At 33.9% G+C, this 17,823-nt stretch overlaps 1 protein-coding gene across 2 annotated transcripts in view; it reads left to right on the top strand.

Moving 5' to 3' along the window:
* LOC149423733 (uncharacterized) overlaps window positions 1-17,002 on the top strand; it is a 290,673-nt gene extending 273,671 nt beyond the window's left edge. The window contains exons 7-10 of one of the 2 annotated variants that reach the window (XM_089631785.1): window positions 10,272-10,496; window positions 11,424-12,717; window positions 13,225-13,798; window positions 14,220-17,002. In XM_089631785.1, the coding sequence (XP_089487911.1) occupies window positions 10,272-10,496; window positions 11,424-12,717; window positions 13,225-13,798; window positions 14,220-15,488 (3,362 nt within the window). In that variant the 3' untranslated portion in view covers window positions 15,489-17,002. Of the gene's footprint in view, window positions 1-10,271; window positions 10,497-11,423; window positions 12,718-13,209; window positions 13,799-14,219 lie in introns of both variants that reach the window. The other variant, XM_089631783.1, reaches the window with a different exon arrangement.
* The last annotated feature ends 821 nt before the right edge of the window (window positions 17,003-17,823 follow it).

The following is a 17,823-nucleotide window of genomic DNA, read 5'->3' as shown; positions in this document are numbered from 1 at the left end:
TCAAATTGAAAATTGAAACTTCGTAAAACGAAAGCGTTTTATTTAGACAATTATTTTTCATAGCAATTGAAAAAGTTTTTATGAAAAGACAGAAAAGGTTTTAGAAAAATTTCTTTTCTATTTTTCTATAGTCAGTTGTTCAGTTTTGAGTATATAGTGGCTATATCTAACCTAAATACATTTTTACAAACTTATCCAAAATTTCAGTATGCGTGTTCTAAAAATAGCTATTCCAGCTTTAATATCGCCGCCACCTCCAAAATTCCAACTGTCTACGGACTACATTTACAAAATGTTGTCACTGTCACCGATTTTCTAGGGTTCTTTGGTCGGGGAGTTCCACGGGATGTATGGAATAATATACACTCCGGCGTAGAGGCTCTCCGGCGCGCGGCGAGGTGCTACGACCTAACTGCTACGGTCCCTGGCGGCGCCGGCTTTACGCTGCCGCTGACAGTAAGTGGATGTAAATCCGCAAGATAAATTGTGACTTTTGAGTGAAGGATGGCTTCTCACTTCCATCTTGTGCAGTCTTCTTTAAAACGACAAAACAAGCGAATTAAGCGCGAAAAATAGACCATTTTACACTGCTCGTCACGAAAAAGTCTACATCTTACATTTGAAGATTATACAAAACAGAATTTTGATGTAACTATCAATCCATAGATGATAAATACTTTTGTATGAAATTGGTGCTAAGAAACTATTCAATAAAAATCATATTACTTGAATACAACTAACTCCCAAATACTCATAAATGAATAATTTCGGTAATGGAAATGTCCTTTTGAGTAGGCTATGAACTTGCATCAATAATGCTTAAAGTTTAAGCTTCATTAAAAATAAGCTTTCGTGGATTTGAGTTATTTGTGATCCTTCATCATTAAAAAGTATAAATATAAAAGGCATTCCTTGAAATTAGGATCACTTCAGTAATTGTGATATTTCGTAGAAAAATGCGTGAATAAATTAAAATTTGATAAAATCATCTTTGTAAAAACGTATAAATTTTTTTTCACACCCCTTGGCAAATATAGTCTGTACAAAATGAAAATTCATCACTCTGCATCTCGACCGAACCCAAATTGTAAAACCAACTCATTCAAGTACCTACCCGCAACCGGAGAGCTTCGCTGTTGGGCATTTCAAATTTTCAACAACACAAAATAATAACAGAACGTATGCGGAAAGTTGCATTGCAAATACGGTAGCGTTTGCACATTTGAAAGTTTAAAATTAAATAATAAGACACGCGAGGCAGCTCTGTTTTGTGATGATAAACAAGCGGGCTACTTTGATGCGTGGAAAGTTCGTGGAAAAGGGTATTAGGTGAATTCCATGTTCGTACTAGAGAGCTGAACTTTTAACAAGCAATTTAACTGAAATATGAGTGTATCCTAGTATTGACAAGTTTAAAAAGAGATTTATGTATTATCTTGATACTCGATAATATCTCCTCAATTTATAAATAATCAAGTAATAGAAACATTGTTTATAATGCCGTAATAATTAATTTCGTAATAATTTTTTTTTTTTTTTTTTTAATTCAGTTGGATGATTTTTTTAAATTATTATATAAGTACATTTTTGTTTATTTGTTACAATATATGATCAAATATTTCAAGACCCCTCTTCCATAGAAGCATTAGCTTCTGGCTGGAAGAGGAGTGTGCATTGTTTTATTACAGTATGTAGGTAATTAAAAATAAAATGATTTTAAACTTATTTGAAGAATGTAATTAATATAATATTAATATAATAAATTTAATTACAAACAGATTATTTATAACTTGGCATGGCTAGGGATTCAAAATGTTTGATATATTAAAATATCAAAATAATCTAGAAAGCTAAAATATCGAATAGAGTTAGTTTACCAACATGTTGATATTCAGTGTTAAATAATGGTAGACAGAGTTATTTGTTATTGGGCAATGTGGCCTGGGCAGGCCATCTTGACCATCAATAGGGGTAAAAGTACATTGTCCATCGGAGGATTATATATTTTTTATGGATGCTTTAAATTTTGACAGTGGCTTATTATATCATACATTAAAGTCAATTGTGCGCAAATCGGTCCAATGTTGCGAAAAAGGTCGAAAAGTCTGGACTTCTCAAGTTTCTAGATTGGGCATAATTTGGAGCACACAACTTTCACTGATATTTATTTTGCGGGGTTTAAGCGGGTTGTGAAAGGTGTGGGTCATAAAGGGTTATTATCCATTTTTTGGTTAAACATTGTGGGCTTGTGTGGCAAACAGTGAAAACACGCATAAAAGTATTTTTTACATTACGTAAATATCTATAAAGACTAAGCATAAATCAAAAACAAATAGTCATCAAACGTTATCCTTATAATAAATTAATGTCTTCACTGTGAATCTATGTTATTTATGGTTGCTTTTGTCGACGCCATGATAACCTAACCTAATCATTATCTTCATAAATCAAAACCATTATTATGATATCATAAAGGTATTTTATACTTCTAATCGTTACTAAAGACATACAATGTATGTGTTCTAAGAATCACTGTTAATTTCATGATAATTAAAATATAAATTGCTTTGAACTTAAGTTCGTTATTCATTAGTTGGCTATAAATTAATCTCTTGTGAGAAGTTACAATAATCATTATTGTTTAAAAGTTTACCTATAAAACGGGTACTTTATCAGCATTATATTGAATATTATTATTATTACTATCATTATTTGTTTTTTGTGTGAAACCGTACAAGAGTTTCAATTGCTGCCAACCTTCTGGAGCCAGTGAGACTATCGCATCGCCAATTGGGGTATGTTATGAGGCTGAAGGTAATGTGGAGGAGAAGGAAATGGGAAAGAGGAAAATGGGGAAGTAGAGCAGGTCACCAAATACGGCCAAAGCCATTTCAATCAACGTTTCTATTCTCAACTGTGGTCTTACACCAGGGCGATACTGAGAGTATCTTCCACTCTGGAACGTGCCGAAAATATACTATATATTATTTTAAATGAGAAAATTGTGAAATAACACAAATAATTCAAATAAAAATTTACTTGCGCAAGCCGGGATTCGAACCCACGATGTCTGGCTTGCTAGTCGAGAGCCTTATCTCTCGACCACGGATGCCGTCGAATGTTTTAATTTTATTATACGTTCACCTTACAAGACCAGTAACATTTTAAACTATATTTAAAAAAAATCATAGATACTGCAAGCAGCTACTAACGCATTAATTTCAAAGCAGACTGAGTTTGGAGCTTGATTATTCAATGCTCACTGCATTTCAAATTTCGAACTGCCGGTCTGGCTGTGAAGATATTGATTGCATGTTGTCAACCTTAAATATAAAGCAAAAAAAACTATTAGCTTGTCAAAATCTCTCGAAGCGGGCTGGAGTCATTATGTACTTTCAGCTGGTAAACTCATTTTCATTAAGACCTTAGAATTAAGAATATGTGAAAATCATTTTCAAATGAAAAAACAGGATGCAATTTTGTTTGTTTCGTTGATACACAATCATTTGAAAAATAGTGTGTTGAAACTCGTAGGAAAAAACCTATTTTGTGGCAAAAAATTAAATATTTCATTCACAAATAATAAACATATTTGATTGAATAGTAAGTAAAATAATTTCAACTTAATAGGATACATAATTTACACTTATGAGTAATTTTCTTTACTTTTTTACATTAGCTTAAAACGGGAGGCCCTGAGGAAAGGATTTCCGTAAGGGCGTAGTTATCTTTGGAGATGCTGTCTGGAGGGTTTTTTTTTATGAGAAAGGAGTGAAAGTTATGGGGATGGAAAAAGGTATGATGGATGAGTAGGAATCTGCGGTTCAATGTGTATAGGAGTGACGGCCGACTTATGAATCGATCCCTCGGCGGTGCAAGGCGATAGGGCGAGAGAGAGTACGGCTGAAGAAATCAAAAGGTCTCACTCAACAAGTTTCCCCCGATCCGATTCACCACGCAGTTAACACCTAAAAAGACCTAAACAAAGCTCACCCCTTAAACCCGGGCACCCCTACAAGTCACCAAACGTAGCGAACTACTTTGAGTGAACTATGACAGGGGAGTTGGTTATCCAATAAATGATATCCTGGGGCGATGGTGTGAATAATTCTTGATTCTTTTTTCCCCACATTTTAAAAGTAAACACTGATACATCATAAAACTTTAAATGCCACCATTAAGCCAGTGATCTGCTTTAGAAAAGGTTTTGATTAGCGTTTGCACGCACTCAGCGCGGTGCGTTCCGCCGAGAGCTTTCAGGAATAGTTCAGGATTCAGCTGTGCACTCCGGGTAATGGAATGCACTGTGATTTTCTCGATAGTACGCGCGTACTCATACCTAGGGGTGCAACATAGGCTATCGTGGTTGGGTGGATTTTCATTATTTCACCCGCCCATGTTTCCACTGGTGCGTGATCATAGCGAAGGCTTATAAATGCGAACATTTCCCCTGCGGCGCTTTTGAGCCGCGCTTTTCAGTGATATATATTTTAAATGGTTCCATGAAATTCAACATTTTTTAGAAAAATAACCGAATACAATACCCTAACATAACATTATCTATCCTTACCTTTTATTTTATTGTATTCTCTTTATCACTGTTCTAATTTATCCGTTTGCCTAGAAAAATAACTACAACTCATATCTTATTTTTTACTACATATCTATTTAACTCTCAAATCTAGTCGCAATTTATTTGCAATTTTTTAACGAAAGTAAGATTGAATTACGTTTTACGATCAATAAAAGTTCTGAATTTTATTTAAATACTATACTTATCTGTAAATGTTTACCAAACATCAGTGAAAAGTTACCAACTGCTGTATTATATGTATTTGTTCAAACGGTGATTAGAACCTGTTTTCCGTTCATTGATTTGTTATTTTCTGTTTACATTTGTTGTCGAAAATAATTATTAATGAAAATAAAAAGTATTATTATATGAAAATCATTTACATACCAAATTTCAAAATACTAAAAAATCATAACATGAATAATTAGCAAAATAATTTTAATACGGCAATAACATCCTTGTTCAATATATAAACATTACATTCTAACAACATTTTATATCTCATTTGCATATTGCGTTAGAATTCTGAAATCCTCGCTATTTTGTTAAATGTAGAGCTTAAAACTTCATCCCATTAACGTACCTAACTGTAAAATGATATAAGCTCAGTTAAAGGTCCGATAATAGAGTTAAGCTTCCGAGATTAATGGGGGATTAAGTGAATTTACTACCGCGTTAAAATTATGTTGGTTAATGGGAAAAATGGTTAAAATAAGTGGAACTCTATAATAAAATTACATTATAATTATTTTAGAATCCCATAACAGTCGCGCTAACATCTAGAGCTAGTGGAACTAAGACAACCTGTCAGAGGAAATGAAATAAAACGAAAATATGGTATGAGATGAAAAATCATAGGCTTCGGAAGGATCTAACCGATCGGATCTAGTTAAAAAAAACTCTAATGAAGTCTTTTCATTAATTTATGGGTTTAAAAAATACAAATAATATTTACGTTTTAGATGAATTTACTATATTTTCACACTTCTACGATAGTGATCCCCCGATTTCTAGACCCAGAAACGTAACAATTACCTTTTTGCGACTGAGCTCGCCTGTTTTACCATAATTTTAATGTGATATCCGCAGTTCTTTTGATTGGATCTAGCTAGATGTAATAAAATATTTTTTTCTCAGAGCAATTAAAAAAAACACGAAAAACCTTCAAAAGAATTTAAAACAAATAATCATTTTTTGCAAGATGATCTATGCTTGCCGGCAGACTGTTTTATTTATCTGCAGCCAACATTCAGTAATTAGTTTTTCAAGTTTGAGGATTCATAGTCTTATAATGTCCATGAACAAAAACACGATTCCTTAAATTTAAGTGTTCTAATAAAGTAGATAATGACGCCCATTTTCGTGTGAACTTGAACCTAGATAACTTAAAGTAATTTATAATGTTTCGTGATAGATCTTAACAATAAGTATGAAGGCATTTTCTCGAAATGTCATTCAATAACAGCACGTTTTGACATTCAATATCGTGCAAGAAAATAATATTTTTGATTGATTTAACAATAATGTGAGAGCAGTAATAATTCATTGAAAATTGTTTATGCAAAAATTAATCCGGTCTAACCCATACAGTGTAATTAGATAATCTTACTTAACATATAACTAAGAAGTTCCTAATATTTTTAATTTATAAAATGCCCCTTACAAGTTAATAATAGGATACAAGACACAACCATGAGATTCATAAATATATCACTCCATGGGCAGTAAGTACATGTCGCACTTCTATGTGATAATGATATTTTCTCATTGCACGTCCATAAAATAAATGCATCATATTGATATTTATAGTATTGTCTTGCTTGAACTTTATAAAATGTTGGAATTATTACAATATTCATGATATATATTATATCTATTTATTCTATTCTCACGACTTTAATGATTAAAGTACCCCCAATGCAATTATAACTGATCAATGACTTAGCGCTTAGATTGTCAAGGTTTCAATTATTGAGACACCTTTGAACTCTATCAAGATATCAGAGGCAAAATGAATCAATTCAAAATGACGTGATTGTTATAGCATCTCGGAATGCAGTACACTTCTCTGGGGTGTTCAATCGTTTCTTAGCAAACAAACCTGATTGTATTATATTACTGCTAAACGCAACATTGGTAAATTTATCTGGTTATAAAATTTAAATATTAAAAAACAAGGAATTCAAATCAAAATTCCATCGGAGTTTAATGCATTTTGGACATTATTTGCGTCATAGAAAAGCTGTCCGAAATTCAACTAAAACACAGTTTATTTTGTGGTTCCATGATGTAATACAATACATATTTCGCGCATTACACGGATTGACCTGAAAATAGAATTCACTGGAAACAAATATCAATTAAATAAAATACCTACATCACAATTTTTTTAAAACACGTTGCTTATTTGTGAAATGTTGCATATTTATTCGTGCAGCGTTAAAGAAGTGCTTGACCTCATAGTTTTTTCGTAGTTGGAAAATAAAAAATGGAGGAAAGGACAATCGATAATTCTGGCTAAGAAATATTGCTACAAAATATCAGAGACAGTTAGAAAGGGTTTCAAATGTTAATTTAGTTTTTTTCATGAATGAAACATAAGAAGGTGAACACTGCATTTCTTACAAAAATTAAATGTGTGTTAGGCTCGCGTGCCAGTTTCCAACATCTGCTTTATAAGATAAAGAAGAGAATACTGGAACGAGGTCAATCAAAGGATACAATAAAATCAAAGTCATGATGCATTACCACGGAGTACCTGCGTACCTCGGGCACCTCGGGCACCCGATCACCCGAGCACCTCGCTCTCGGGTCAATGCCAAACGTTTCTTCCATGAACAATACTTGTTTGTTTTATTACCTACAGAAATAATACACACTCCTAGGATAGACGATGGAGAGTTGGTGTCTTTAATCGATTATTATGTATTTGTCGCAAGGCACAAGGGCGGAATTATTTTAGTTTAGTTTTAATGTTATTTTGGTTTAGAATCGTTATCTACCTAAGCTATATTCAGGTAAAAATCTTGATGTCGCATCAAAATATATTGAAATATTTTTCACAATTCTAATACAAAGGTGAATGCATTCAATGAATTGAAATTAATAATTGAATAAATCAATCATGATCATATTTCCGCCAGAGATAAAAAAAATTTCACATCAAGAGATTTTTTTAAACTGTTTGATAAATACCTTATTGTAATTTTGTATTTTTAATTATTTACAAATTAACCAACCGTTCCTCGAATTTACGGCTCATTGCTTTCTTCCTTTAGCGCGTAGATTTGTTCAGTAGATTTCACAGATTTTGTGATGATCATTGGAATATAGTCAATTTATTTATTTGACGAATGTACAATGTACGTTTTAAACCAACGATCTTCATGGAATCATAGCTCCTTGTTGTAATACCACAATGTGACATTTCACGATATAAAATGAGCATGTCGATTGGCTATATAGATAATAGATTTTGCAGTTACTTAACTTTTTTAACTTCTTTGTATTGTTTAACTCGGCGTATGAACTTCATTTTATAATGGTCACTTTTATGAACTCCGACCGTATAATAATTATTTTGTACATGGCCTTAGGCATGCTATTTTAAAACATGAGATAATACTCAATAAAGTGCGATACTGGTGTGAACATTGTTTATTTTTTCAAGTACCGAAATTATGAGAAACTATATGTGAATTATCTCCACAAATTAGAGAATGCTTTATTTTAGAACGTACTTTATTTTTATTGTGGTAAGAATATTGTGATGTTAAAATAATAAACTTGAATAAAAATCAATAGGCAATGGTTAAAATCCATTTAAAATCCAATCATTCCTCTTTAAAAATAAACCTTTTTTCACTTTGTTTGGAACGAAGGAAAATTAAGTGCGGTGTTATCAAACACAATTATTTGTATTAAATGAAAAAATTTACCTTATAATACACCACTTTTTTATTCAATTTTCAGTTAATAATTTAATAAAAAAGTGGTGTGTTACAATGTCTGTTTTTCTATTTAAAATTTAATGTCACTCCCTAGAAGCATGTATTTGCTTCCTTCGAAAGAACAAATTTTTTTTCAGATGCGGACCGTCATTGTGGGTGATTGTAACATAGGTTCAATGAACTCGGATTGGTTTTGAATTAAAGTGTCATTTTCAAAATTGTAGCTGATGTGTCGAAAATTCATACTATCCCTAAGACGGCCGGCATAGCCCAGTGGTAACGCATTGGACTGCCATTCCGAAGGTTGCGGGTTCGAACCCGGCGTGCGCAAATAAATTTTATTTGATTAATTTGTATTATTTCACAATTAATTAATTGAAATAATATATAGTATAATTGCGGCACGTTCCAGAGTGGAAGATACTACCAGTATCGCCCTGGAGTAAGACCACCATTCAGAATTGAAAAGTTGCTCCAAATGGCTTTAGCCGTGTTTAGTGACTAGATCTGAATAGCCAGGTACTTCCCCACCTTCCTCTTTCCCTTCCCCACTTACCTTCAGCCTCACAACATCCCCCAATTAGGGATGCCATAGTCTCACTGGCTCCAGACGGGAGCAGTTGGGACTCTTGTGAGGTATTCACTATAAAAAATAAATAAAAAAATCCCGTTATTTTTCACTTTAAAAACTTTTTAAACTTTAAAAAAAAATATTCTTGTAATTTAGCCATTGGAATCTTTTGAACCCATGTTGGGCTTTTTCCTTCTTACTGAGGAAATTTTTGAAAAACAATTTTTATAATTTTGGGAGCAAAAATCTTAATAAATCGTACCGGCTGTTTATTTCCGTACGATATTATCTTAAAAAATATTTTATCATTTAGCCCTAGTATGTTTCTATTATTTTGATATAAACTTTCTGCCAAGAAAGCATTCTCCATAATATATTAATAAAATATTTGAAAGCTCTACGTATGTTATTTATTTATCTTCATCTACTTCCTTCATTGTATAAATGGCCCAATACGTTGGAGGATTCAGTCACTGATAACAAAGTCAATTTGATTATATCACATGCAATTTCACTCGCTCTGGTGGCCTAGAAATAAATTACCGACCTTTGTCTTCGAGGTCACATGCTTGTATCCAGTCGCAAGCAATAATAAATTTACTTTTGTTTCAAGATTTAAAAAAGTCGTATTTGTTGCAGATAAGTGAACTATACGTCTATTTGAGTTGTTAGGAGAATTGTATTTTTTAAGTATCGGTGGTATCAAAGATAATAACAGTTTTATATTGATGCTTTAAAAAACATATACACACGCACACACAAAACTTAACACGTATATTATAAATAGATATCTATCTTCTTTATTCGAAGTTTTACAAATCAACACTGAAAAAAAAAATATTTTAACCGTAATTATCGGCTATTTACATTTTTAAGCACATATACAAACTTAATCTATTTAATTTATAATTACCTCCATACTCTATTCAACGACTTATAAATCAGAGCTACAAAGCCGATAAAAATAATTCCTTTTAGAGATCTTGGAACTATGAAATGCTCATCATTGATGGTTATGAGATCAAACGAAGGGTGGCAGGAGAACAGAATTGCATTCAGATCTCTTTACTAAACATGACTAAATCCACTGCAAGCAAGGTTTTTATTCTGAATGAAATGAAATTTTTTTAACAAAAATTAAACCCCGGTAATCATGAATATATTTCTGTATTTTCAGTGGTGCCATCTCTCGGCCAGGGCCCGGTGTATGTGGTGGCCTCTAACCCAAACATCCCCGGCACTATCCCTGCATCAACCCCCGCCCCGGCTGCCGTTCTCGCCCTCGCTCAAGATGTCCCCAGATTCGACCTCACCACTCAAACGGTCTATGGGTTCCTGGACTTCACAACCACCATAGGGAACACTGTCATGGTGTTTTCACCGCAATCGGCCCCATCACCTGGTGAGAAACACTATTATATTCTCCGGATGTATTTGTATCTGAATCTTGCTGTAGACCAATCCTCGTGTAATATATAATCATCAAAGTACATGCATTTGATAACCATTTATTCTTTCCGTGAGTAAATAGGTTTTTGAAAAAATACTTACATATATATATTTTTTTTTAATACTATCATTAATTTTATTTAAGAAAAGTTTATTTATAAACAAGTTCTGCTGTGTAATTATTATTACACGTGACAGCTGTTTCGCCATCTGAAGACATAAAAGACATAAGACACAAACTGTGGTCTGGATCAACAACATAAAAAGAAAGACTTTAAAAAAATGCTTAGCTGCAAGATATTATTATTTAATTTTATTTTGATATTCTATTTTATACCTTTCAATAACTTGAAGAGCTGTGCATCTTGTCATATTTGTATAACGACAGCGCAATCATATCAAACAAAAAGCATCAGAGTAATTATTTCCGATTCTTTTGGATTATGTTCGCAATCTCCTAGCAATACTTGAATAAAATAAGCCTTCTCTGGTTTGAAACCGTCCACCATAACACAGGGTACATTCTTAGCGACAGAAAATGTGCACCATAGTTTACGCATTTAAAAATATCATTTTATCCATCTTCAAAGTAGTACATTTTATCTACTAATTGTTTCGTGATATCTGAGTGCCAATCTGAATATGTATCAAACATTTCATAATACGCCCTAGGGATTTGTTGTGTGGAAATTAAAAAATCATTTGCTGAATCCTGTGTTAAAAAATAATTTTCTAATTATGTAATCACCTTTAAACACGAAGGTGCTCTCATCAAAGTAAAACGCTTTATACGAAATAATGATAGTATATTTTTTAGGTAAATGCTGTTTTTTGTAAATAAATATGGAACACTAATAATTTGGGTAAAATGTATTTACAGATGCCCCGAGGCCAGAAACTACCTCCGCACCAATTATTGAAGCCCCGGAACAACTAGAGGTAAAGGCCATAGAGATTAAGCCGTCAAAACCAATCGCTAAGGCAACTGTGGACAAAAAGGAAGTTAAATCTGTGGAAACCCAGAAACTATCCTCCAAAGTTCAGATTGTTACCGAATCATCAAAGGCAGCGCCGAAAAAAGAGCTCAAAAGTGTAGTAACGGTTGTGTCTACTGCTGTGAATGAAGCACCTAAAATATGGGCAAGCAAAATTGAAGTTGTTGGACCCGCAGTCATAAATGAAAAGAAAATCTTATCCAAAGTGGAAGTTGTTACTGGACCTTCAAAGGTAGTTGAGGCAGCTCCCAAGAAAGTCCTATCTTCAAAGGTCGAAGTTAAGCAGGGAAACATCGCCGTTCTACCTCTCAAAAAAGAAATCGTATCTAAAGTTGAAGTTAAAAGTGGACCCTCAACCGTTTTAAGACTACAACCTCAAATAGTGTCTAGCAAAGTAGAAGAGGTTGAAGAAATTAATCCCAGCTCCGTTGCCACTCAGCCCATTTTCTCAAGTATCGTCGAAGTTTTATCATCATCTGATGATGACGACGATGATCCACCAATTTTGGTTGCCAACAATAACATTGGAGATCCTGAGTATGATTTTCTGTCCCGTCAACCATCAGAATTCGTTGAAGAGACATACAAAGTTATCAATCTGAGGCCATCCAAAAGTCACAAACCTAAGCACGGAGCTAAGCCAAGGGTTAATACGCCTTCATCAAAAATTGTTGATGATGATGATCATCCAATTGGATTGGTAACGAAGCTGGGAGGTACCATTGTTAAAGAAGGACTTACTACTGTCCATGAAACCAGTGTCATTGGAACAGTTATTTCTGGAAAATATGCCCAGGTTCTTCACAGCACCAGCCATGTATTCAAAGGCCACAACCAAAAACCTAAGATTGCACCATCTTCAACTTTGAGAATTTTGAAAACAGCTGCTCCAGCTTTGTCCAACAATAAACGTTTTACACTTGAACCCACTCCAGCGGCTTCATTGAATGAGGAGACCAATTTGCCCTTAGAAAATTTGTTCGGAAGCCCCAATCTAATCAGGCCATCGAGGAGACCAGCGATTGCTGGAGGAAGTTTCAAGAATCGTCATAAGGCTCAAGAAGTTGCTCCTGCACAAGAAGAAGAAGTTCAAAGCAAACCTACTCCCCAGGCAAGGGCTCACCCAAATAGTAATAAGAAGAATAAGAATGTTGCCAATGGACCGCAAAAGACATTCAGGTAAATTTTTTATACTTTTATTATATTATTATAGACTGGTTACCAAGGTTAAATCATTGATCATATACTTGTAATCAACAAAATTCATAAAAGCAAATACGTTTAGTGTTTTTTTAAGGCAAAACTCCTTAGCAAGGCTCAATCGAAGCCAGAGTCATGTTAGCCTCACAGAAGCTGGATGTACTCGTATTGTATAGAACCCGCAAATACTTAAATAGTACACAACTGCTGACCCTGTTCAAATCACAGGTGCGTCCTACTATTGAATTTGGCAACCACCTCTGGTTTGGAGCCTCAAATAGCCTGCCCCAGAGGATGACATAGGCCCTAATTTAATTTTTTTTAATTTTCAAGATAGTATCTTTTTTAAAGTTTCCTGTGTGTAGTTTATGTAAATAAAACTTGTTAGAACAATACATAATATTGTATACGTGAGAACGAATGTCTTCATGTTTGAAGTTCACAATGAGTATTCATATGCTTTAATTTCAGTAACCGTTATGGCAGGTCATCATCTCAAGCAACTCAGTTGGCCACCGTTTCTGTCTTCAGCGAGCCAACCACCGCTACATATGCCAACAAGCGCAACAACCACAAATCCAACAGAGCCTTCAAGTCTAGCACCATCACCACAGCCCCGAGTGTAGACCACTCTCGTAGAGGATATAAGCCTAGGGTCCAGGCATCAGCGGTTGAACAAGCCAGTGGTTCTCAATCGACCAGCCTCTACAAGTTCAAGCTCAATAGAGCTCCCGGCAGATGGCAATACAAGACCACCGCTAAACCAAGAATTGAAATCAAAAAAATTATTGGACACGATGAACCCACTACACCAGCATCAGCATCACAAGAAGATCAGCAGAACAATTTCGTAAACCCACAGTCAAGATCTGACAATCTTGATCTTGAATTATCTGGTTCCCATAATGGACCTGGCTCTCTTCTGGATGAAGATGCAAATGAAAATTCAATTGACAAGCCATTGCCAGTAGAGACCATCAAAGTGGAAATTTCAACAGCTGCTGACTTGAAGGATATCTACTACGAAATTGCAACCATAAAGTCACCGTACACATTCCAGGTAAAATTTTAACTTCTTTCACAACCAAAAGTTCTATTAGGGACATGTATTTTGTCAGAGCGTATATTATATTAAAATGAAATAAATACCTACTACTTACAAGTATTTTCCATGTGGGTTATAATTGGAGATTTTTACGACCAAAATTATTATTATGGTTTTATTTTTTGGGGTATTCTGCCGTGTTACGCTACCTTCTTAATTAATGTTCGAAAATTTGGCTAAAGAAGAAGGTAGCGCAACACGACATAATACCCCAAAAATGAATCATTATAATTTTCCATTTGAATTATCGTAGATAACTAGCTGTACTGATATTTGCTCAAATATATAATATTCCATATATGTTGAAAACATGTCAGTGATATGAAATGTAACACTTACTCAGTAAAACTTAAATGATTCTTCTCTTATTTCGTAGGTTGGAACAGTGAAAAATACACGATATATTACCGTAACATCAACCTTCCAAAAGTCATTTGAACACACAGAAGGGCCTGCAATTAGAGCAACAGAACCACTTACAGAGAACATCTTGGCCACTGCATCTAACTACGACAAGGACAACAACTTATTGGATTCAAGCATTGCAACTCTTCCAGTATTGTATCTCGTAGGTGAAATGGAAACTCCACCGCTAGAGACCCTCACCGAAACCTTCAGCACCACGCAAACTATGCTGAAGACCCATATTCTTCCCGTAGTCTACAATGCCGCCAACACAACAAGTTACACTTTGGTTCAAACATACGCTGTCACGAGACTTGTGACTGCAACTAAGACTTTACCTCCCATGGAAGCATATCAGTTTGTACCTAGCAAAACATTGAACGAATTCAACAGCCGCTTAGATGAAGCCGGATCTGAATTGCATTTGGAACTTGAATTCGGAGATGATAACGACCAAGATGAAGATGGTTTGAGACGTTCCTTCCCCCCAGATCTTGACCTTGCTAATGTTGGATCTGATTTTGATCTATCTGAAGTAGATAAATCTCGATTCCCAGATAGCCACTTGAGGCACAAAAAAGCACATTCATCTAACCCCAAGGCTCAACAGGTGACAGACTCACCTCCTCCTCAAACACCAGCCCTCACTCCCGAACAAGCTCAGCAACTTGCTATTCTGAGATTCTTGAACCCTGCTGCCGCAGCTCAGATTCCTAATGTCATCACAACATCTAAGCCAGTTATTAAAGTTGAAACTCTTTACGAATCTCACGTAATTCCATTCTTCAACGGACAAGCTACAGTACAGAGCACTATTTCCAGGCCAGTGGCTACAGTTACCAAAACTGACTATGAACTCATTACAAGTACACTTCCTGGCCTTCCAGTTCAGCAAATTAATCCATTCCAACAGCAACAAAATCTGTTCCAACAGCAGCAAAATCCATTCCAACAGCAACAGAATCCATTCCAACAACAAAATCCTTTCCAGCAACAGCAAAACCAATTCCAAGTCACATCAACTCCCGTAGTTACGCAGACTGAGGTAACGGCTACTGAAAGCAAGATTTTGAAAATTACTTTCGGTGCTAAGACAGCATACACAACGGTTTACTCAACGAAAGTCGTACCTACTTTGCTGACGACCTATCTCACCGCCAATGTTCCAGTACAACAAACTCAAGCTTATCCGGGATACTTCCCTTCACCTTTCGGCCCATACGGTCCATACAATGGATAAGTCCCACACAGTGAAACAAAAATATGCAATAAATTTAAATATTTATTCAAAGACTAATAGACAATATTTATGGTGGTATAAGTTTGAAGAGTGTAGCGAATAATCAGAGTATACATTCAGCCTAGCTTTTGAGCGTCGGGGTGTCTGTAAGACAGAAGTGTAAGCGTTCCCTACGGTCCGCAAATACAAACGTCGAAAGTGGGATATATTATCACACGCGTGCACTATAAATAACCGCACACAAACGTACTTACAAGTGGCGAGATATAAAAGTTTTACGGGCGAAAGCTGGAAAGAAAGTTCCTCGAGTTGTGAAAAATTTATTGCCTTTGTTCGTCGGGCGCTACCAGTGTGAGTGTGTTTGATTTGTGAATTACACGTAAGTGGTGAAGTCGGTTTGCCCAACAAAGTCTTACCGTAAGCCGTGCAACGTGAAGTGGGACTGCAAATTCTAGTAAAGTGGAACAATCTGGAATTAAAATAATGGTTTTAGTAGCACTTTATTCGTTGATAAAGATTGATAAAGAAAAATATTATTTTATTCCTCAATATTAATGATGTTTGCTGTCGAGGAATATATAATGAAAATTATTGTGAAGGTACATTCTTAAAGGTTTGTGTTATAGATTAATACGTACAAAAGTGCAATGTTGTGTTACAAGTGATTTTAATTTGTCCTGCTATATTCAGAGAACATTTCTATATTGTAACATACCTAAAAGACTTACTTGTAAAAAATAAAGATACTATAATAAATAACACGTAACGAATGTAATGTCAATCGATTAAGACATTTATTAAAAAGGAAAAAAAACAATGAACAGTTTTCATGAGACTTATTTAAAAAATATCCAATGATACAATTATTACAATTTTTCAAAACATTATATTTTGTAAAATTATTGGATAATAAATAATATAAAAAAAGGAATTGAAAAGGAAAGAGAGAGGAGTTTCTTTTCAATATCTTGAAAAAATATAAATTAATCATTTGTAAATATGATCGTAAGTTTAGTAATATTATTTCAATGGGCCCATCAATGTAATCATTTCATGCAAAATGTATCAATTTATTTAGAGTTCAAACTTCATCACGATTGAAATAATTAATTAGAAAGTTTGATATTTAAGAATCATCATCTATCATTTTACCGCCTAAGCTACAAATTAATGATTAAGAGAATCATCATTTATTATATTTGCTAAATCATTAATTCGGATATCTTGGATCCATTCATTAAAAAAATTCAACTAAATGGATTGGGTATTAAATTATTTACTTTACCATTCCATTCACGAAATAATTATAAGTTTTAGCAAATCTTTTAATTCAATTGCAATATTAGTTTTATGAATAGTTCTATCAATAAAGACAATTACTTTTAGTAAATCTTTAAGAATAAAATTTTTCAAATAAACATTTAAAAATTTAAATTAACTATATTTGGAGCCTTGCATAATATAAATTTTTCATTTTCAATTTATTTTAATAAAATACATTTTAATGAGGTATTAGCGTGTAAGTATTAGTATTAAATATAGAATTAGTTATTTAAATGTTAGAATTTGTGAATGCGCGTGTAAAAGTCAATGTGAATTCGTGATTGTAAATATTTTGAATGATTTATGATTTTGTAAAATAATTTCTTATTTTTTCGTAAAAATTACTATGTATTTTTGTATGAAATAAAATTCTTCTTCCGAAATATAAATGTTGTTCGTATTTTTTATCATAATGGGTAGGTTTGATATATTTAAAGAAATAAAATAAAATGCTCTATATTGCTATGTTATGAGATAACACATTGTATTAAAATAAAGTAAAAGCAATCACATGCCAACTGCAGAGAGTTCCTACAACCTCGAAGCAATTATCCTCTATTTTGAAAACACCCCTGAAAATAACCTTCCACCCCGTTGCTCCGTATTAGGTGAACGAGTCGATAAGGATCCGATTCGCTTGCATTCCACGTGTTATACATGTATACAGAATATGGACTGTGTAGGCATAATGGCTGCACACCATTCTACTCCACAACAACATACGACTATTTACTATGGTGTATGTCAGATATCACCAACCAATTGGATTATTTTTGGAAAGTTTGTGCAATGACACTGTTCTAAATTTACTGGATACGATGGCAGTGTATAACAACGACGGTCTTCACTTAGAAAACGTGTTTTATGATTGTTTATTGACAACTAAAAAGATTTTTTTTATTTTCAAGCTATGAAATTTTAAATATTTTAACCACAGGTAAATACTAACAAAGAATATTTAAATAAAACCAAACACAATATAGATTCCAATCACGTGTGTGGAGCTACACAT

The sequence above is a fragment of the Hesperophylax consimilis genome, chromosome 5, assembly GCF_061612785.1.
Source record: "Hesperophylax consimilis isolate HC1 chromosome 5, BYU_Hcon_1.0, whole genome shotgun sequence".
Classification (NCBI taxonomy): Eukaryota; Metazoa; Arthropoda; class Insecta; order Trichoptera; family Limnephilidae; genus Hesperophylax; species Hesperophylax consimilis.
The sequence above is the reverse complement of the archived record's forward strand: the minus strand, read 5'-3'. Positions and strand labels throughout refer to the sequence as shown.